The following is a 23,867-nucleotide window of genomic DNA, read 5'->3' on the forward strand; positions in this document are numbered from 1 at the left end:
TTAATTAATTAATTCAACTACTTTGGTAGATAGCTATGTTAAAATGATGCATTTGCACTAACCTACATGTTAGTCATTCTACCTCGTAGCATGAGGCCATTGCCCCTAAATACTTTATAGTCTATTAAATTTTGAATGGTAAAATTAATAAAAAAATAAATAAGAATAGAAAGCCACATATCCGTTTAAGTGTTGATTCATACTTAAATTGGTTCAACAGCTGCTGTGGCTATAGTGTGCCTCGGTTGTTCTCTGACGCCATCTTCTGTCTTACTTTAGTTTACTTTATGAGGTTCTGTTTTACATATTTTGTAGAGGAAAGTTTTCACTAAATATCTTTAGTGCTCTACATTTATATTAGGTTATAGTGGTTTATTAATTTTAGCTAGTCAAAGACGGATACATTATTTCTTCAGCCAAAAGGTGTTGCAACCGACAATAACTACCTCCCTCGGAACAAGCGCCTTGGGATTGCCTGATGCACAAGGGAGGACTCTGGCGTTGAATTGGAAAACTGAGAGCTTGATGGGCTCCATTTTAATTCCTTCAATGGCATCCACCCCGTTTTTCAAGCTCTAATAAATGCCCATAAGAACTCCTAGTTTGCGCCTAATTTCCTCATACTGTTTGCACCGAACACACACATACATCCCCTTTAGCTCCATCATGTCCCGTTCTAGATAGGCCGCAAACATCGCACAAATAACACATTTCGTTAGGCCGTGATTTATAGAAGACCCCGCCCCTTCAGCTCCTGAGTTTGATTTATAGTTGGAAGAATCGCCTCTTGGTGTCTCCTTTCTGCGTGATTTCCCAGCTCTGATGCCTTAAACGATTGCGGTAAGATGTAAATTAATAAATTCTTGGTGGTTATAAATGAAGTATAATTTTATTTATCAAAGGCCGATGATAGGAGAAGATACATATGGCATAGTATTTATATCGATTTTTCTTACAAAGGTTAAAGCTATACAAGTGTTGTCCAGAGTAGTGGGCGATGTAGAACTGTACTTCAAGTTGAACTCACGTTGAACTTTTGAATTTTTCTTTCCAATGATATACGTTTCTTACATTTCTGTTCATATTTCCTATGCAATTTTTTCGACATTAAAAATTTCCTCTTGAAGAAAATTATGAAAATTTTCTTCAACTCAGCACACTTACCGGCTTATAACTTTACAAATTTTATTTTATCAGTTATTATTGCTAAATAATATTGCAGATCCTGTTATTCTCTACAAATCGACACCGATTTGTAGATGTGTCACCGATGTGTCGCCATTTTCAGTGTTCAAGCGCAAGCGGTCCCCCCCCCTGCACATCCCTACTACCCATCATTTTAGATACGGACATAAACCCTCTATCTAACAAAATTTAAATCATTAGATTATCATTTATAGTTTACGAGATATAAGCGCGACAAATCTTGCCATTTTTTTGGTCGCTAGAGTTTTCGTAGAGAACACCCTATACCGGACCGAATTTAAAGACGTATTCACGTCAAAAAGAACTATTGAGAAGAAATTTCAAGGAGGCATTAAGAAAGACAATGATGAAAACATTATGGACTGTTGCACTATATGGCTCCGAGACATAGACACTGGGAAAGAGGAGATCAGCCGCCTAGAAGCTTTCGAGATGTGGGTGTGGAAGAGAATGGAAAGGGTGAAATGGGTGGACAGAGTGATGATGAGATTTTGCGGAAAGTAGAAGAGAACTTTTGTAAAGAATTAAGAAGGAGACAAAATAACTTTATAGGACATGTATTGAAAAGAGAAAGCAGGCTGAGGAAAGAGATTTGTTATTTGGTTTTTAGGAGCATTAGCAACTAAGGCCATATTGCTTCGGGATATGCGGTGGTCATTCCCTGACCTTTCCGCATCCTCCGTATTTGGTGGTGACGGGCTCGAACCCCGGTCTAATCAAGAAGTGTGTGCTACTCACTGCTGCTCCTTCCCACCTGGCTACGGAGGCGCCGCTGAGGAAAGAGATTGAGGGGTAGATGTGTGGGAAGAGAACTGTTGGGAGGAGGAGAATTGGAATGATGGATTGGACGGTAAAAGGAAATTATGCAGGAATTAAAAGTATAGCACAAGATAGAGAAGCATGGCGTAAATGAAGCCTTGAATCTGCCTGAGGGCAGAGAACTTGAAGAAAAAGATTTTATAACAAAAATATAAATATGAAACACAGATCCAGATAAGCAAATTAATGTGTCTCCAATTAAATATATTGTATTTATTTCAAATGAATTATTTTCCTGCCATGTTGAATACTGGTAAAATGATGAAAGTCGCACTGATCATCTGATTGTATAAAACCAATCAGATGACCAGTGCGACTTCTTGGTAGTGGGACAAGCGGATGGATAGGTTTTAAGAGTAACACTAAGTTGCAGAATGGTAATCCCTTTGCCTCTTAATTCGTGCTTAGCAGCAGAACTAATTGACTCAATCGTGCAAACAATGCGTTCCCAGTAAAGTCTCTCATAATTCGTTCGTTTTATGGCAATTTCCTTCGTTCTACTGAAACTGTTATAAATGTAATTACCCAGAGGAATTAAAAAAAATCACTAAATAATCAAATTTATCTATAAAGAAGTTCGTTAAACAGAGGTCTGAATTGTATATGTCAAAAAAAAAAAAAAAAAAATTTTGGCGCCTGAACTGCCGCTCATAAGCGACGCTTGTCTCGCCTACCCACTTGCAGCGGCCCTGGTACGGATGATCTCCCTCACTCCAACGGTAAACAGGCCTGACAGCGGTGAACCATGCTCGATATAAGGGTGTCTATAAAATCCTGTGGCAACAAATCCCATTCTTCCACCAGTGCAGACTGGTGGAAGAATCCTGAGGAAAGGGACTGAGGGGTAGATGTGTGGGAAGAGAACTGTTGGGAGAAGGAGAATTGGAATGATGGATTGGACGGTAAAAGGAAATTATGCAGGAATTAAAAGTATTGCTTTTATACTTGGTGAGATATAGCTTATCTCACCAAGTGACCGAGCAGTTCGTTGTTGGCGTGCAATGCGACGCCTAAGGGCGTCCCACACATATTCGATCGGATTTAAGTCTGCTGATCGTGCTGGCCACGGCAGTTGCTGGATACCTTCAGTTTTAAGATATTCCTCCACTACTTGAGCTCTGTGTGCAGTGGCGTTGTTGTGCATGAAAAGAAAATCTGGGCCAACCGCAACACACTAAAAAGTCGCCATATGGTTCGAGGATCTGTCCTCCGTACCTCTGCAAAGCTACGGTACCCCAACTAAAACATGAAAAGGGGTGCGGCCGTTGATCATTATTCTGCCCCACACGAGAACACCGTCTCCACCATAAGTGTCTCTTTCTCTGATGGTGGAGGGATGGTACTGTGTTCCTCTTCGACTCCAGATGATATAATGTCTAGAATCTGTTTGTAGGCTAAAACAGGACTCATCAGAGAACAGAACTGTACCCAATTTGTCAGTGCTCCAAGTCAATGTTCATGGCACCAGTTTCGACGAGCTCTGCGGTGGTTTGGAGTTAATGGGATACAACCACTGACTTCCTTGCGTCGAGTATTTGAATTGAGCCTTCTTAACACAACCCCGTTGGAAATGTTTTCACCTGTGCCCGCATCAATCTCAGGAGATATTTTTTGATGGATGACAGGGCATAGTAGGGTTTCGTCTTGCTGTTAGAGCCAGATAGTGCTCTCTTCCGGACGACGTAGCCCTCGGGCGACCTTTGTGAGCTCTTCCTGCCTCCAGAAACTGCTTCCATAGTGTCGAGACAACTTTTTATTTAAATATAGTGGTGAGTTATATTTAAATAAAATAAAATTCCATAGTGGTGAGCATGACTTCTTATTTAAACCACAAAAACTATTCGAAATACTTTATTTAACACACACACACACACACACACACACACACACACACACACACACACACACAAATAAAAGTAGTAGAGAAAAGAGAAATATGTAAATAAAGGTCGTAAAGATAAGCGAATAAGTAAAAAGTGAAAAAAAAAAAAATGCAGGACAAAAAAAAAAAAATTTAATACATGATTATATTGTCGTATATAGCACAATCCTGATATTTTTTTCAAGTGTCAACCACCAAAATGGCCTGACAAGATGACAATATAATATTCTCTGTTTCTAACAAAGTAAATGCCATGGCAAAATAGAATTACGTAAAAATATAGTATTGGGGATGAAAAAAAAACATTATATGAAATAAATAAAATTAAAGCAATAAGGGAGGATATATAGACAGCCTGCATGCAATTTAAGGTTGACACGACAGAAATCGAAAATAATTATAAACATGTTTATAATTATTTTTGGGTCCTCTGTCGTGTCAACCTTAAATTACATGCTGGCTGTAATATAGCCTTAGCTTTAATTTTACTTTATTTCATATAATTTTTCCCTCCCCAATACTGTATTTTGATGCGGATCTTTTTTTCCCCATGGCATGTACTTTATGTTAGAAACAGAGGATACTATACTGTCGTCTTTTCGGGAAATTCTGGTGGTTGGCAATTGAAAACGACACCAGGATTGTGCGATATACGACAGAATAATTATCTGAAAACACAGGCGCTTTCTACATCGACTGAAAAAGTTTCTTTTTTTTTTTTTTTTTTTTGATTTGGTAGTTGTTGGCGCATCGGCTTCTGTGGCCATATTGCACCTCCCAAGGTTTTTGCAGTACTTTAATCCAAGCCCGAGGCGGGAATCGAACCCGCGACCTTTGGGTTGCCGGGCAGGTACTTTACCCACTCGGCTAGCCCGGTCGGCTGAAAAAGTTTCATTAGAACATGAATATAAATACAGTGCATGATGATCGGATGTATAAGTCAGGAAACAGAATAAAGAGTGAGGAGGAGAAGGGAGGGAGGGGGAAAGGTAATTTCCGAATGACCTGGAGGTCACATTAACCTCATGACATTCGGAAAAAACTATCATTCCTCTCCCATCTTTTTCTTCTCCTTCATTCTATCTGCCACTCCTTTCCACTACAGTTCTGTCCTTTCCTTTTTTCCCCCTCCTCCTTCTCCCACTCACTTTTAGTCAGCATCATCATCATATACATACAGTACTGTATTTATACTCACTGCTTTGTACAATGTAATTTTTGCAGTTTATAAAAGCACAATATACTCGTAAATACGGAAAGCTCCTATGTCTCCACATTATTATTTTTAGCTCTTTTACTCGTAACCTAGTATATTTTTAAATATTCTATTGTACTATATTTCCATTGCACGTTTTTAACCAGTGTTATTATGATTTTAAATGTATATTTGTATAATATATATTCTGAAGTTTGGTCAGTGTAGGCAAGAGAATTTAAGAGTTTTTTAAGTTTGTAATTTAATATTGTCGTATTTATTTTATTCTGAAATAATGATAAGTATGGTAGGCCAAACTTTTCAAATATCCCTCTTTTATCAAAATAAATTATATAGACCTAATAATGCCACTTTTTACTATTTGTAGCAATGTTGAGATACGTAGCTTGTATATCCTAATCAGCAATCTCCAGTAGACTATGATCCACATAAAAATAAATAAATATATTCTAGACGTAAAAAGGAAAAGACATCACTGCGAAAACTAAATATATAATCAAGATCATCTATTCAAAAGACAACCGCTACTCCGGTACTTTCATAAGGGCAGTATCAAGCTTAATTCACTAAGTATCGAGTTGAACGTATTGTGCAACCAAACAAAAAGAAAAAGCAACTTGATCCATATCTTCCATCAAAATCTTAAGAGAAAATGGAAAGATTTAAGGATTGAAATATGAGAATCAAAGAATGTCGTTTTGGAGAATAAATTGCAAGCTATAAAGGGAATAATGCTCGTCTAACAACAACAAAAAAACGAAACGTAGATTTAAGGCTCATATATTTCGTAAGAGGCTATTCTTTTCGCCTTATTTCAACACTAAATCAACGTTTATTTTTTTAAATGAATATATACACGTATATATATTTTTTTTTTCTTTCCCTTAAGTGTTTTCAAAGTAAAATCACTACTCATAACTCATGCTTCCTCCCTAATGTGATACCTCATTTGCTCGATCCATTCTCAATGAAGTGCCTCTTCTATAAATACGCCTAGTTCATTTGAAAACATTAATCGTAATTATGTAATTCGTGAGTAAACAGAAAACGTGCCCACTAAGCCATTCTCATATTTCTATGTTTGTGTGTTCATACCTGAACAGCATTGTAATGCTGCTCGAAAGGCTAAATGTCCACGTCACAAATCCATGGTTTATTATTATTAATAGCCATATGGTGCAAAGAAGTCTGAGACTTATGCTGCAACAGAAAAAAAAAAATTCCCGAGTTACGAGAGAGAGAGAGAGAGAGAGAGAGAGAGAGAGAGAGAGAGAAGAATGATGATATTCAGCTCAGGACCTTGGGTGTGCAAAGCCCATACTCACCAGATGTGTTTGCCGTCCTTAATTCCACTGACCAGAAGGCAGACAACTAGTAAGTTGCATATCTTTCCTATCAAACAGACTCCCATTTAAGTCCTAATAGTGGAGTTTAATAAACAGTCATATAACGTCTCCACTATGCCGCATTTGTGGCATAGTGGTGAATTGAAGCTGCAGTTAGGAAAACTCGATACTTACACGTCACAACAAATGGTTATCAGATCACGAAATCTTTTTTCCTCTTGTAACATTAATAGTGTACTGGAAAGTTTTTGCGATGCATGAACTTCTGCAAATATCCACTGCAAATAGATGTTTTAAAAACGAAAGCGTTTTATTGAATGTTAAAAGAAAGATGGTGTCCAATTCTTTCTACGTATGATTTTCCACTTAAGCCTATAGCAAGTTTTTATCTGGAGTATACGCTTCGAGCTACAGATGGCATTTGTTATGCAGCTGTTTCTTTTTCAACTATTTCGCCATATTAGTATACGAATCGGTTTCAGCTTTCTTTTTTTAACGAAACAGCCCACCGTTGAAATAGGGTAGATCTTACTAAGAATCAATCCTGAATAGCACAAAACCGGTGCAACTTGATGTTATAGGAGAGCAGAGGATGGTGTTCATGGATTTTGATGAATTTTGTTTTTTCAGCTTTCTTCAGTTGGTAGAGACCATGAATATTAAAAAGAAAATTGGTGTCTAATACCGTAATGAATTTTATTTCATATATTATTCATTTTTCAGATTTGAGGTATACATTTGAAGAAAGTCAAAAAAACAAATCATTTTGCGACATTTTTTCTGATCTCTTCATCTGTCTACGGGACTGATACTCTTTAAGCTTGGGTCAAAAGTAAATAAAACATTTCAAGAGTATCTTTTATCCAGGTAAAGTATGATATATTCCAGATTTGTGTTTGTGCGCACATGCACGAAATCTTTTTTCTTCTTGTGACATTAATAGTGTACTTGAAAATTTCTGCGATGCATGAACTTCTATCCATTACAAATGAATTTTTTACCATTTCGTTTCTTATGTTTGTTCAAAAGATTATGGTGAATCCGTGAGTCGGTGACGAAGACTTATTGGTAGTTTGATTGAAAGACGTGTTCAGAGAATGTACACCACAACACAAGATTTATTGACCTAATCCGCAACCTTAACGGATAAGAAAGAGAAAAAGAGGGATGCCAAAAGATTTTCTTTGTTACTGTATTTCAACCTTTTTTTTTTTTTTTTTTTTTTTTTCATTGTAATAAAGTTGGAATTATCGGGGTTTAATTGAAGACAAATAAGATTTACGTTATTCATTGGGTGACTACTCACGATGATAGACAACAGCTGTTCAGGTTAGGAGTCGCTGGGTAACTTTTTATACCGGTATATCAGCTGTAATAAAGCAGTTGCAATTAAGTTTGAAACTCCTTTAGCCCTTTGGAGACTGTAATGGAAATATAATCAGATTTTTATTCATATATATTGTTTTATGAAACCATGTTCCTTTTCTACGCCAGCGAAGACTCTTACATTTGAAGAATGAAATCTCAAATCAAACTAAAGGTTTACATAGCTACTACAATTATGATAACGTTTCAATTATGATTTAATTGGGACGTCATATGCAATTATTTAAAGGTAGTTAGTAAGAGCATCCTCTTTCAAATAGGAGGCGAATAAAATCATAAATCAATGGACACATCGCACGCTTACTTCAGATCATCAACGCAAGAAAGCAAGGTTATACAGCACAAGCAAAAAAAAAAAAAAAAAAAAAACACCTCTTCTTATTTCACCTATCCACTACCTCCAAAAGGTTTCCAGTTCTTCCATGAATCTATTTAAGCAATCAACTTCCACTACGAAAGATGGAAGTTTGTTCCAGCAATCAACCACTCGCTGACTAAAGACATTTCTACACATCCATTCTGCAAGTGTCTTTACTCAATTTGAATTTATGCCCCTTCAAGTACGTAATCTCAACAAGAGGAAGAACCCATCAGCATTGAGCTTTCACAAACCATTCAAAGCTTTATACACCTCACAGGTGCCTAGTCTCCAGTCGCTGCTATTTGCAGAACTTAACCTTTTCTTGGTAAGAGCACCCCTTCGTTTCTCCTCACCAACCTCATTACCCTTCTCTGTTCTCCTTTCAGCACCTCAACGCCGTTCCAAATATACAGGCCTCCAGACCTGTATGCAGTACTCAAGGTGTGGGCTGACCATTGCCTTATACAAATGACAATCACCTCCTCATCCCTGCTAGCAAAGTTCCTGTATATCATTGACAAAACCCCATGAGCTGCTCTGGAAGCTTGCACTACTTTGAAAATTTCACATCTGACTGCGCAATTACTCCCAGGTCTTTTTCGTTTTATACCACCCTAAGTGTAGTACCCCACAGTTGGCATGTTTCTCTGTGGTTATTTCTACCCACATGCAGTACTTTGCATTTTTTAAAGTTTAAACTTCAGTTGCCACTTCTCAGACGATCTCTCCAAATTTTCTAGTTCCTGTTGCAGTAGCACACTGTCATTAACAACCCTGCCAACCTTTGTATCATCTGCAAATGTCGACACTAAGCCTGATATACCTTCATCAATATCATTGATAAATATACAAAACAGTGGGTCCAACTCCGAAATCTCCGAAAGCAAATTTTGCTTCAAATTAGGAAAAGTGCAACAGAAACCCACGAAACGCTAAAAACTGATTTTAGAGAAGATGCTATGTGTTGTTCGAAGAGTTATCAGTGATACGCCAAGTTTATAGAGGGCCGCTTGTCTGTCGAAAATGTTCCTCAATCTAGAGGCCTTCAACTTCAAAAACCATTAATTCTATACCTCCTGTTCGTGATCTGGTTACGAGCGATCGACGTTTAACTATCCACAAAGTTGCTAACGAAATTGGTCTTTCTTATGGGGACATGTCACTCAACTTTAACAAGATTTAGGAATTCGACACGGTTTAGCCATGGTCAGGGAGAGCGGCAAGTTTTCTCCACACACGAGAAAACTTTCTCGCAGCACGATGGCGAAGTCGGGATCTTCGTCAGTATGCTGCTCCATTATGGTAACAAGACAATCTCGATCAAATGTGAAGAGCATACTTATAGCATATAACTTACAAGGCACTGTTCATTATGAATTTGTCCAGCATGGTCGAACAGTGGACCAGGAATAACAGTTCTATAGAAACTGCGAGATGCTCCTAGGTGAAACCGATCAGAAGAGTGGACTTCAGGGAATTAACGTTTGTATTATGACAACGGCCCTGAATACCTGGCGCTTTCCATTCAAGAATTTCTTGTGAAGTATCACTGTTGTCTCCCATATATTACACCCACCGAATTTAGCTTCCTATGTGCTCCCCTTTTCCTATTCCCCCCCCTCAAACTTAAAGCCCCCTTGAAAGGGCACAGATTTGCAATGACTGAGGAAATTATTCAGAACGCAACACAGGAATTATTAGCAATTCCAAAGAAGCCTATAAGGAAGGCTTCCAAAAGCTGCAGAAGCATTGGAATCGGTGTGTCAATGAGACTATTTCAAAGGAGACCATTTCTAATACCGGTAAGCTTCATAATTTCCCAAATATTAGTTTAGTCCTCGAACATTTTGATCACACTTTGTATTCTAATTCAAGTTGTCACGGTCATTGTTAAAATGTGTCCATAACTTGCCAAATTTCAACTTCAAAAGCTTCTTCCAGGGTCAGTCTACCAACCTATGAACGTTTTCTAAAAATTCGTTGTGTGATAGGTAATAAATTAAACTAAAATCCCTTAACATAAATGCCATCTTAAGTATACAGGACTTTTTTTTTGTTCCCTTCTTTTCTATAAAAACAGGTAGAATGCGAACATTTTTAAAATTTAAGAGGGAAAATAATTAGGGGCGTAATGCCGAACTGCAATATGTCTAAAGAGAATTCAGACACTGCGATGAGAATCCACGTTCACCGACCTAGGATGCTTTGAGAAAAAAATAAAGGCATGGGCTTAAATGAAGAGCATAGGCCAAAAAATTACGGGTAGTTCCTAGTGAATGCTAGGTTCCTGTGAAGGGGAAAGACTAGTAGTTCCTAGCCTTTCCCCTTCACAGTTTCAGTTGAACAGGATTTGACTTTGCCTACTGGTATAATTCCCATCGATCAATGTCAAAGATGAAAGCTGGACTGTGATTGAAGGAAACCTTTAAAGCTAACTGAGATAATGGAAATACACTTCCAGTTTTAAGATGTATACGTGAAACCTCCGACAATCAATTATCTCTTTTTAACTAGGAATACGTTTGGAGTAAAGCTTTCTGCGTTTTCTCGAATAGGGGATTTGATATCACTTCGAGTTTTCGACCTCCGCATCAAAGATCACGGTCATTATTCATTCTGACAATCAATCCAACATGTGAAATGAACACGTTGGCATCTGCCGTTGAACGAGGTCAAAAAGGTCAGAAGAATGAGTGGCATTACGTAAAGACGAGTCATGTAGAATGACAGAAAACTGTCTTTATAAAGGAGAGAGAGATTCAAAAAAAAAAACATAGTAGAGAACGAAACATTCAAAAAAAGAGGGATAAAATAATTGAACTCTATTTTAAACAGAAAATAAGACACAGCTTCCTATTACTTCCTATTTGTAATACCAAGATTTGGTTGTACGAGCTAGTGTTATCTAACGGAGACGCAGTGACACACTTTAATTAGTCAGAGGACACCCCTATAATGATATAAACCGTAGAAGTTAGAAACAGCTTCTCTGGAAACAAACTGGTATAAATTCATGTCATTTAGTTTTCCTTCTTTCTTTCTTCGTTCGTTTCCACGCATGCGGTTATGTAGATTACAACTTCACTTGGCAAAGCCAGAATATTAATTATTACTGGAATGAGATGATGAAAAACATCCTCTCTCAGAGAGAAATTTCACACAGATAAAAAGAAAGTGAGTGGATGGATGACTCTTTAGAAATACTGGTTTGGATAAAGGATATCAGCACGGAAAAGAACCTGAAAACGGAAGTTTAGCTGGTAATGAATTAAACAGAACAGGCCAAATAAAGATGCTATATATTTTAACATTGTAAGGAGCAGGAGCGTCGATGAGAAAGGCAGGCCAGCTGCCACTGACTCGGAAATTGCTGTAGGGAAAACCCGGCAATGGAGTCCTTTGTCATAAAGTGGCTTATGCTGATCATCTGGTCTTATGTGTGTCCGGTAAACCGGGGACGGTGATTGAGGCCAGATTAGAAATAATAGTGAGTGAGTGACCTTGTAAGTATGGCATCTATGAATAAGCTTAAAATTTCCCCAAACAAGACCGTTATGATGCTACTAAGGGGAAAACTTGATTATAACAGGCCACTCCGACTGCGGATAAACAAAAAAATACCCCTATTCTCGCAGTCGAGTATTTAGGAGTAATCTTGGATGATAAACTGTTATTTACACCTCACTTAGAGCACTTGAGTAATAATATTAAAAATTATACTGCTTCTATTGTGAGGATCACTAGGAAAGATTGTGGGTTAGGCAAAAGAGTTTTGATTCTTTATTATAAGACTATTTCTCTCAATAGGTATACGGTGCATCGATTTGGTATGTTCGAATAAATAAAGTGAAATTTAGACAGAAGCTAATATTGCTATTAACAATATTAAAGGTTTGTAAAACAGTGTCGACGAATGTTCTGCAAGTTATTGAAGGAACTCTGCCGTTGGATTTGGCAGTCTTATACGGAGTATTTTGTTATGTTTTGCGTAAAGGAAGGCAGATATCGTGTATGGGAGTTACTAAGGATTTGACAGTCGGAATTAATCAGGAAAAGAAAAATATTATGCTGAAATTAATTGAAATTTCGCAAACTCTTTGGGATAGTAGCCTGACTGGCAAAACGACCTATTTATTTATTCCTAATGTAGGCTTTAATTGTAATAATAAACTGAACAGATGGTTTTATACACATGTATGGAGGCCTCATATTTGATTACAGGGCATGGCTCCCTAAGAAATAAATGTTTTTGTTTATACTCCGTCACGACCACCAGGCCAGTGGAGTTTACAATAAATCAATCAATACAAATGTTAATCGTATTTAGCAGTCACGGGCTTGAACCCCAGACCACTCAAAGAGCGAGTGTTACTACACATTCGCGCTCTTGACCACTCGGCTACATAAAGCCTATAATAATTATTTCAACTAGGATTAGAGGAGCGACCATTTTGTATATGCGGTAGTCTTGAAACTTGGGACCACATTTTATATGATTGTCCAATTATACGACGAATTTAGAGGTATATTAAAAATTTTACAGCCGGATTTTAATAGAGGTTTTGAGGCTGCGTGGCTGTCTTCAGCAGAACACTTTGTTTTTCAAAGGATATTGTAGGCAGGTGTTTAGAAAAAGGAGATTAATTCCAGTCGTTACTGATAGCAGGTAGTTTACATTTACAGTTTTTGGGTGGAGGTAGAATTTTTTTTTAATTATTACTTTTATTTATTTATTTTTTTTAAATTTTATTTTATTTTATTTAATTTTATTTATTTATTTTAATTTTTTTTTGCAGGCTCCCAGTGCAAGTAGTGTAGGAAGGGGATTGCCGCATCTACCATTTTTGGTTGTTACTGGTGGATGCGGGAAACATTTTTTTTTTCTTTTTTATTTCCTTTTTTATTATTATTATTTTTTTTTCTTTTGCTGGCTCCGAGGTGTGGGCAGCCTGGGAGTGGGATTGTTGGCACCCACTAGTATTGCACTATCTCTAGTGGGTGCGAGAATATAGTGCAATATGCACTGACAGATTAGTAGAACCAGGTCCGATTCCACACGCCAAGGACGGACACCAGGTAGCTGACCCCTGGTGGTGTCTGCTTCCTGGTGGAAAAGTGACCTGTTACTAACAATATAAACAACACACTACACATTACACTGCAGACCTATTTGTAGTAGTACTACGTGGATACAGAATTAATAGGTGGAGATAGACCTGTGTCTGGGTGCCACCCTATACAAGTATATATAATAATAAAATCCACGATGATGTCCCGAACATTCCTCGCATGCTGCAGTGAGGTGTGCTACGAGTGTGGGTTTTAAATATTGACACATTCTCCTTATTCCCCTGGCTTCATACCCTAGGATTTCTCCCTGTTTCCTGCCTTGAAGTCCTTTCTGCTTTAGAGTAGTGGTTTGAAGGACTCTCTCTCTCTCTCTCTCTCTCTCTCTCTCTCTCTCTCTCTCTCTCTCTCTCTCTCTCTCTCTCTCTCTCTCTCTCTCTCTCTAAGAAGTTTATACCCTCAGTTACACTGACTAGACCGATGGCCCGTTCGACAGAAATTATCAGAGCTTAGTGTAGAAAATAACCCACTTTGCTTCTGTGGAGTAGTGGAGAGCTGAGATCACGGGATATACCAATGCCTAGAATGCGAAAACCAATGAAGCACTCATCACCAAGATACAGGAAATTCCCTGCACCACTGAATACCTTCTATTCATGAGTGAGCGCTGTTACACTGCATTCACTGAATTTGCTCATTTGATTTGAAGGACAGTCACAGGACTTCTCTGAAATATACACACTCACACACTCTCTCTCTCTCTCTCTAAGAAATTTATACCTTCAGTTACACTGTCTAGCCCAATGTCACCTCCTTCGTGCTAGAGGACAGTCAGAGGACTTCAATATTAGGTACGCTATCACGTATCCAGACATTGAAGCTACCTTTGATGCCATCATTGTGTCGGCACTCCTCTGCTTACTTGAAGCATACTGTCTAATCCAAGGTAATATCCTCTGGCTCATAGCATCACTCGTCCACGACAGGGTATTACAGATTGATGCCCATGGACAATCGCACAAGAAGGCAATATCTGCTGGTGTTCCACAAGGAGGAGTCCTATGTGGCTTGTTATTTACAGCCATCAATGCGCCTCTTGTTCGTAACAATGAGAAAATTATCACGTATGCAGACGATATAAAAATTCTAACTGCTATTGCTTCAAACAATCGTCTACAGCATGTATTAATAATAATCTCATCAACACGCCTCTTACTTCAAACAGTATGGACTCTCAATCATCCACAAAAAACAAAGCTAATGGTGTTTTCCCTCAAACCAATCCCCTACAGTAATAGTCCCAACACTCGATGGAACTGTAATATTTGCCACTTCCTACTCAAGCAAATTTGGGATAATATTTGTCCCAAAACTTCGGTTTTATGATCATGTAGCCATGATCACGTCTAGAGCAGCCTCTCTTTGATGGGCAGTTAAACAGCAATTACTCTATGTCAAGGATCCAAAAATAATTAGGAAATTCATTAGAATAGTATCCTTTTGCGAGATGTTGGTCGATCACTTGGGCGATACTCAAATCATGTACCGTCAAGCTAGCTGTCACCCTACTTACCAACTGGATTCTCTCTAACACACTATGCGACCAAAAGAAAAGGTCACAATCTCTCCTCACTCCAAAGAATGGTGGTCCCACGATCTAAAGAAGCGCTTCGACTTTGACCTTAAGCAATACTTAATTGCTTAAATGTTTTATTCGGGGTTTTTTTTTTTTTTTTTTTTTTTTTTTGGCTGGTGAAGCATAAGCCATAGGCTTTCTTGCACCATGCGGCCATTACTAATACTAAACACCTGCACAAATTGTGGAAGCAGTCTCAGAACGATACGAACAGAATTGCCTACTCTAGAGTTCGAGCCAAGTTTAACAGCCAGATATCCAAAGCGATTAAATCGTATCTTGACAGGACCATATGCACAGGGAAAGTTCCATATAAGGACACCCCTTCAGGTTTCTCCCCACAACTTGATCCCCAAAGCTGGCTTGATTACATCACCAGGTTTACCGCTATGTCAATCAAGAAGATCAGCCCGGCTAACTACATCTGAAACCAACTTTGAACCGTTGACAACCATAGTAATATCGAGACAACAGTTAATTACTGATATAAACTCACTGCTAGAAACTTCTACTACCGGACCTGATGGGATCCCGCAATTTTTGCTTAAGAGCCTAAGTCCTTACATGCAAAGTAATCTTGGTTGGAGTCAAAAAAGAGACAGTTCTATCTGGCCTCCTCTTCACCGCCCTCGTTGCTCCACTGCTAATCCAAGAGCGGAATACCCTAGTATATGGTGACGACCCAAAGATACCTGCACCAATCAAAGCAAACCAAGCCCATTACCAAATCTCAGAAAAGCTAACCTTCACTCTTTCACTAATCCTATCTCAAGCAATTTTGTCTGCGTTTCGATCCTGAAAAGTCAGAAACCATGGTCTTCTCGTGAAAGCAACGCCCAATAAAAATCCATCCAGACCTCAATGGAGCTTCCATCCCACTTATTCAAAATCACGTTGACCTAGGGATCAGATTCTACCAAAAGCTTCTTTTCAGCTAGCATGTAGCATGCTTCTCACAAAAGCCTCCAGACAGATGGATATGCAAGCAGTATCTGCACGATGTAACAGACAAATCCACTATGGTTAGACACACTGCAACTACAGTCTATCCCCTACTTCTCTATGCTGCAGAGAGTTTTGGGCATCTGCATCTCCCTCTACCACCAAACCAGTGTCCTCCTCCGAAGTATTGGCTCCTCAAGTGGGCTTGCCACAAGCTTAGCCTACCTCCCCAGCTCCGGACCACTGCTATAGCCAACACATTCAACATCCCAAGGCTCACTGATGAAAAGACTCGTCATAACGGTCAAGCCGGCCTCATCTCCTCTCCCTCTTTCCGGACAACTGTGCATAAAGGATCCCAGTGGCGCATCTGCGTGCAACACCGCAGCTATGCCCTCTTCAAACACACCTTCACCTGTCGGACCGGTTTTTTTCTAAACAGATGTTATCATGCGTCCAGGATCTAGATGTCGACTTCAACAAGTTCAGTAAGGATCGACAATATTGAAAAAGAATATTCCGGTTGGAGTCCAATCATCGCAGGACTACAACCGCGATGTGGCCAACACTACCACTATTATAACCAGGATCCTGATCAACTCAATTCAATGTACATTAATGCAATTCGGTGTATATTTTTTTAAATTATGTGTTTTATAAATAATGGTCTGTACATACGCTCAATTTATTTCTTAGTTTTTTACATTGCTGTATTTTATTTATTTATTATTATTTTATTTTTTAATTATTTTCAGTTTATTCAGACAACCTTTTCTTTATATTACATTGTTAACACTCCAGACACTGTGCCGTGATGGGCAGTTGCAACCACGCTAGTATGTAAATCATCCTATCTGTGTTGCAATAAAGATTCTTCTTCTTATACAAAACAGGACTGAGTTTTAGAAGAATTGAAATCAATTAAGTTATCTTTGCCCAACTGGAGAATTAAATGCAGACCAGCATTTAAGGAATTGGTAGTGGATATTCCAGAAGTTGAAGCTGTTTGTGCAGAGCAAGGTTGGTCTGTGCAAGGTAAGCCGTTGCAGATATATTGACCCCACCCCCCCAAGGATGAAGTGCAGGTCGCATAATTCGCCTCTTAACCTGGCCTACTACTTTAGTTATCAAGAGTGCATTCGGACTTCGTGTTGGGGGAGAAGGGGAACAGCATAGGAAAACAAGGGAGATCCAGCCTTAGAATGCAAATATCCATGCTTAGCCTACCTCCCCCAGGCCTCCACATGATTCAGGGATAATTATTTCAATTATCCCGTGGATAAACGAAATAATTACCCCTGAAGATTATTAGTTATTGAGGATAATTAGAGTACGTACTTCCGTACCGTAGTTATACAGTCAAAGCTCTGTATAACAATCCCCCAGGGAATGAGAAACCGGTCGTTATATCGATTGTTAATAAAATAGCATTAGATTAATGAGAAATTGGCCGGGACCAACCGCTATAACGTGTGGGATGTTAAAAAGAGGGTCGCTATAAAGAGTTGACTGTACTCAGTAACCATTAATCATTTTTAACTACTAATCGTCTCTAATAACTAATAAACGCCTCCACATGATTTCACAATGAGCTTCCTCGTTATCGCTATTAATCACGCGTTTCTGATTTACAGCGATAACGACGTCTATAAATCAAGTGTTGCGGATGACATGTTATACGGAGGGTTGATTCAGCCTTTTGATAAAGATTTTGACATTAATCCTGCTTGTGACGTATGGCAGCAATGTAAAATTTTTTTGAACAGGTGTATCAGTTGTAGAAGTTGTTTTAATGTCGACATGCCTCGGAAATTGGACCCATGGTTGGAAGGTTACATAACCGCACTTTCCGAAGAAGGATACCGTTATGCGAAAATTATTGGTAGGTGCAAGTCGAAAAATTTTGGTGTATCGAAGTTCGGTATCCATAAAGTTTTCAGTGGCAAAGGAAAATTCCGCGAAGCTGCTGCAAGTGGGCGCAAAACACCGAAGAAACTGCAACTGCTCCAAGTCGAACGAGGGAGGTAGTACGAAAAGTGCAGTCGCTCGTTGTCGGTGAAAATCCAAAAACCCAAAGAGCTATAGTGTCACGTGTGGGAAACTCCAAGTCAACCGTTTGTCGCATAATCAACGAAAATTTGCAACTGGAGAAGAAGCGCAAGGCCCTCGTACACCACCTAGGAGCAAGGCACATTGCAGAGCGGCGGATCAATGCTCGAAAACTCTACGAAAAATACCTGGCAGCTGAAAGGTGGAAATTCGTAGCAACATTGGACGAAGCGTGGGTGTACCTCTCCTATTTCAACAAAATTCGGGCAATTTATTACCGTCCACAGGGTGACAAGGCCTTTCCAACATGGGCGCATCAGTGCAAAGAAAGTTTTGGCTGAGCTTTTATGGTTGTGGCCGGTTTTTGTTATAACGACAAATTTGAGTTGCATAGAGTCGCTAAAAACGTGAAAGTGAACTCAGTGTATTACCAGACTGAAGTTCTACTGCCGTTATTTGAACGTGAAATACCCACATTGTACGGTTCTGAAGCTGGAAAGGTCTGGGTGCAGCAGGATAGGGCGTACAGCCACAGTCACGTTCCGCCCGTGCTTTTTTTGGGGGGGAGAATGGAAGCGGTGACAGGTATTCGTTCGATCCCGTTTGAAGATATACCTGTTAAATCACCTGACGCCGCATCCATGGATTTTTGCGCATTCGGACTTTTGAAAAGAGCTCTCGGAAACCGCCGCTCCAGAACTGTTGAAGGTTTGTGGAAAGTCTGCCAGCAGGAATGGGACAAGATCGACTTGGCAGTTTTGCAGCGGGCTTTAATTCAATAGAAATTGCGATGCCGTGCGATAGTCCATGAGCAGGGAAAACAAATAGAACACAACTGGTAGTGGTGGCACGGAATTTCATAGTTTTAAAGGACTGTCAAAATCGTTATCAAAAGGCTGAATCAACCCTCCGTGTAATGCTATACACCGATGAGTCAAAACATTATGACCAGAGAGTCGTTATGCAAATCGAAGCAACTGCAAGTGAACTACGACGCGTGAGCGGGTCGGGACTTGGTATAAAAAATACCTGATACTGAGCTCCGTTAATCAGTATTACTCTTGTTCTTCAGATGGGAAAGGCAGCGGACTTAAGCGAGTTTGACCAAGGCCAAATTGTAATGAACAGACGACTGGGTCAGAGCATATCCGAAACGGCACGGGTGGTGTGATGCTCACGGTCAGCCGTGATTAGTATCTACCGAAAGTAGTCCGAGGAGAGAAAACCAATGAACCGCCGGCGAGGTGTTGGACGACCACGGCTCATCGATGCCCGAGATCAGCGAAGGCTCTCCCAGATGGTACGTGGCAACAGAATGGCGAAACTCGCCGGTAATTGGAATGCTGGGGATGGGAGTAATGTGTCACAACACACAGTACACTGAACCATGCTGAAAACGGGGCTGCGTAGCCGCAAGCCGCTCCGAGTGCTCATGCTAACCATGGTACAGCGGCTACAATGGGCACGCGAGCATCGAAACTGGACCTCGAGTGATTGGAAGAAGGTCGTCTGGTCCGATGAATCACGTTTCCTGATGTGGACGGCCGGGTACGTGTGCATCGTTTACCTGGGGAAGTGATGGCGCCTGGATGCACTGTGGGACGAAAACAAGCCGGTGTCGGCGGTGTCATGCTTTGGGCGATACCCTGATGTTATTCTGGGATACCCTGGGTCCAGTCATGCATGTGCCAGACACTCTGACACAATCACCTACCTAACCCCCCAGTCTTCAGCTCCTCCCCCCCTCTATCTTAACACTAGCGAAGTCCCACACACCTAAATTTAAACACATCCAAAATATCTTTGCCCACTTCCCAGCCCAACTCAAGCGACGTCAACCCCACGATTGATGCTGGTATGTGTATGCAGTTTGTGTGTACATATATGCGTGTGTGTATACATGTACTTGTATACACACATATATACATGCAATATAAATACAATATAAAAAAAAAATTTTATTATTATTTTATTTATTTCCTTTTTTTTTTTTAGGTCTCAGGCAATTAGGTGGCAGGACCTGCCAGAGTAACTTAAGTCTACTGGGTTCCTGGTCTGCCTCTACGGGGCGAAAGTGGGGCAACATTGGGCCTCAGCAGGGGTCCAGCGGCTAAACGACCAGATGAACAACGGTACACGGCACTACACATATACAATATCCATACAAAATCTCTGGCATTTCCATGGCGCCTCCGTAGCCAGGTGGGAAGGAGCAGCAGTGCGTAGCACACGCTTCTTGATTAGACCGGGGTTCGAGCCTGTCACCACCAAATATAGGAGAATGCGGAAAGGTCAGGGAATGACCACCGCATATCCCGGAGCAATATGGCACTAGTTGCTAATGCTCCTAAAAAAAAAACCAAACAAACAAATCTGGCATTTCCAATGAACTGGTACACCCGCAATGAAAACTACGCGGAGATGGGGGAAACTCCTGGTACCATCTGACACTAAATACACCCTTACACCTCATCACCTACCTAAACATTTTTTTTCCTGAGGGGGAGAAGAGCTTCTCCCCTTTTTTTTCTGGTGGGGCATGGGTATACCGCACTGCCAAACTGGGGTCATCTTCCCTGTCGATCTCCTACTTCCAAGACCCAACCCCCAGCCTTCGCCTCCCCCACACTTTCTTCTTACACAGCATCCGTCCCACATGTCAAAATTCAAAAAACACCAAAATTTATGCTCGCCCTATAATAAAACTTATCGTTCAGCGATTGTTCCTTTATAGCCCCTCTAAACAGCGACTAAGTATCCTCCCTGCCGTCTACTCTAATTTCATAGTTTTCCTCCATTTATTTAGGTCCTAGCCACTGAAATCCCAGGGTGTGGTAATGTCGGGTCCCATTAAGGGCCCAGCGGCTAACTGACCGGATGAACAAATGATACAACACACTACATAGCACATAACCCACACACCTCAAAATCTCTGGCTCGATACAAAGCTCACTCGCGGAGATGGGAGAAATCTCAGGAGCCGTTAGACACCAACATACCTTACCTAAACATAATTCTGACCAGGTACACCCTTTCATGGCAATGGTCTTTCCCTCTGGTGGTGCCGTCTTTCAGCAGGATAATGCGCCATGCCACCGCCCGGATTGTTCGAGATTGGTTCGCGGAACATGAAGAAGACTTACAGGTATTACCCTGGCCTCCAAATTCCCCAGATATCAATCCCATCGAGCGTCTGTGATTTGTGTTGGAACAGCAACTCCGATCTGCGGCGTCTCAACCACGGACCTTACAGGAGTTAAAAGATCTGCTGGTTATGTGTTGGTACTAGATACCACAAGGACATATTTAGAAAAATTGTAGCGTCCATGCCTCGCTGGGTACGAGTTGTTTTTGCTGCGCGTGGAGGACCAACATCATATTAAGTAGGTGGTTATAATGTTTTGGCTCATCGGTGTATGTTTACCTTGACTATTATACTCTATACAGAGTATAATAGTGGAGATAAACGTATCGATATTGTAATACAACAGGAATGGGCATTGAAATGTTTGAGATGACAACTACACTTTTCATTTAAAAAAATATTTACTATCGTTTTCATCGCAGTCAACAAGCAATCAAGTGACACGAAATTAAAAGCAAGATGTCTGTTCGATATTAGCTCTGGCAGCGTGTTTACTAGCCACAGTCCATCTCTACACTCATTATAACAGCGCAAAATAAAATGCATTACATAAGCTAGTCAAGGAAAGAAGACAGCGGACGAGTAGTTCATGTTTCTGTTTTTCGTGATATGATGAAGTTCAATAAAACTCGGAATATGTCCTGAGGTGCGAGTTGTAAACAATGAATGTTTCCAATATATATTTAACCTCGCTAGTCATTACTTATTTGTCAGATGGAAGTAAACGAAATTTTACCTGCGTGACCTCCAAAAGAGAGATAAACAATCAACACTGAAGAATATTAACTTTGCTTCGCGGTACCAGCTAATCCTTTTACCTTTTTTTTTTTTTTTTTGTAGTTGTTGGTGCATAGGCTTCTGCGGCCATAATGCACCTCCTAAGGTCTTTGCAGTACTTTGATCCAAGCCCGAGGCGGGAATCGAACCCGCGACCTTTGGGTTGCCAGATAGGGACTTTACCCACCCGGCTAGCCCGGTCGGCTCGCGGAAGGTAAAAGGATTAGCTTTTCACAGTTTAGGCTCGCCATTGCAAAAACAGTTCCCAATCGCAATCAGTAACCTTTGACTTAATTTCCTATAGTCTGCAAAAAGTAAGAAAAAAAAATGTCATGTACTGTTATAATTCAAAATTCACGTTTTCACAAATCGCGCGACAGCAATCTCTGAAACTTTCGTTCAAATATTGGTGGTCTTGTTACCAATGAGAGGGCAATAACCTTCAAAGCCTTGGTGGTGGTATGCATTTCAAATAAACAATACTATACTTCACTTTTTATATATATAACCTTTATTTATAGTAACACTCTAGGGCAACTCATAACGATTGTATTATAAATTCATATTTTATAGGTTCACAGTATCGACAAAGATTTGAAACTCCCAGTTAAGGAGAACGGGACGTCCTATATAAACTTCTATAGTATCAAGTTAACGGAAGTATTTATAGCTTTCCAGAAAAACAATTAGTAAATAATGAAAATTTTAAGAATTTCGTACTTTTTAGTAGTTAGAAAATAATGAAGGTCATAAGTATGAAAAATATGGGAGTGCAAAACATTTTAACACATCGTTTCATTATTAGTAAATGGTTTATGTTCATATTTGTTAGGTTGCAGGATAGAGTTCGCATCCGACTATGAAAGTGGGATTCGTTTTTTTTTTTTTTTTTTTTTTTTTCATAATTAAATTTCTTTTTCATCGCTCAAAGTTAAATATTTGACGTTTATGTACAGGATGAGTATAAAAAATTTGCTGTGATGATTTTAAATATTTTAGGTTTATATCAACTAATCACCATCCACGAAATGAAAATTTAAGTAGGTGGCACTTATAAAATTTGGGTTATAACACATATGAATATATGTCGGCTTTTTAATCAGTCTGAAATGATTAGCAATTAAAGAAATTATTATCGTTAATTCGTTATTATGAAAATAGTTCTCTGCCTGGAATGCCTTAAACCTACAGAAACACTTTTGAAAAAACTTCTAAAGGAGAGGAAGTGTGCGTGAAACCCTTAGAACGCGGAAGACCAACAACTAATGAAATATCCCAAGATGCCAAGAAAATGGTTTCTACATCAGGTTTAGATATTTGCAGCTTTTTGGAAAATGCACTGCCTGCATTTTCCAAAAAGGACTATATATAGATAACGTGCTGTAGACAGACGGCGCTCATTTATTTATTTATTTATGACACGGTCGACACCCACTATTGTGTCATTTGGACAAAGGAGAACGGCATTCAGAAGGAAATAGAGTTGCTAATCTTCTTAATCCTTGGGATTATTACCAAAATTTTAAAGTTAATCGGTTTTCCTTGAAAAGAAATACATCAATCCTTGGGATCATGAGGATGCATTAAACAATTTCTTTTAAATAAATAAATTAATTTTCTGTTTATATTCCGAGATAGGCACACGGCCAGACGAGTTATGTTTTATTCCTTACTGTTTTATTATTATAATTTTTATTTATTTATTTTATTTATAACAGAAAGTGGTCTTACTTTTGATGCACTGATAAATAAAAATTATAAAAAATAAATTATAAATTATTAAAAATTATATTAAAAATAGATTTAATCCAAGATTTACCTACACATTAGACTACAGGGGATCCAACCCCCCCCCCCCCACCTGCATGTGGCCATGCAGGCATTTTTAAGAGAGAGAATAATTTATCCCGTCTTTAAGAGGAGAAAATGAGTGAAGTATTTTGAAATGTTGTCGAGGCTTAAACACGTTCTAGGATGCGAAAACCATCCAAGAAAGTCCGGAGATAACACTCCCTTTACTCTGGAGTAAAGGGTA

The 23,867-nt window shown here is 39.5% G+C and overlaps 1 protein-coding gene across 1 annotated transcript in view; it reads left to right on the forward strand.

Annotated features, from left to right (window-relative positions):
* LOC150080757 (phospholipase A2-like) overlaps positions 1–10,943 on the forward strand; it is a 73,687-nt gene extending 62,744 nt beyond the window's left edge. The window contains exon 5 of the mRNA XM_090380809.1: positions 10,772–10,943. Within this exon, the coding sequence (XP_090236935.1) occupies positions 10,772–10,943 (172 nt within the window). The remainder of the gene's footprint in view (positions 1–10,771) is intronic.
* Positions 10,944–23,867: the final 12,924 nt, after the last annotated feature.

The sequence above is a fragment of the Mastigoproctus giganteus genome, chromosome 9 (assembly GCF_048544385.1).
Source record: "Mastigoproctus giganteus isolate SK-2022 chromosome 9, ASM4854438v1, whole genome shotgun sequence".
Taxonomy (NCBI): Eukaryota; Metazoa; Arthropoda; class Arachnida; order Uropygi; family Thelyphonidae; genus Mastigoproctus; species Mastigoproctus giganteus.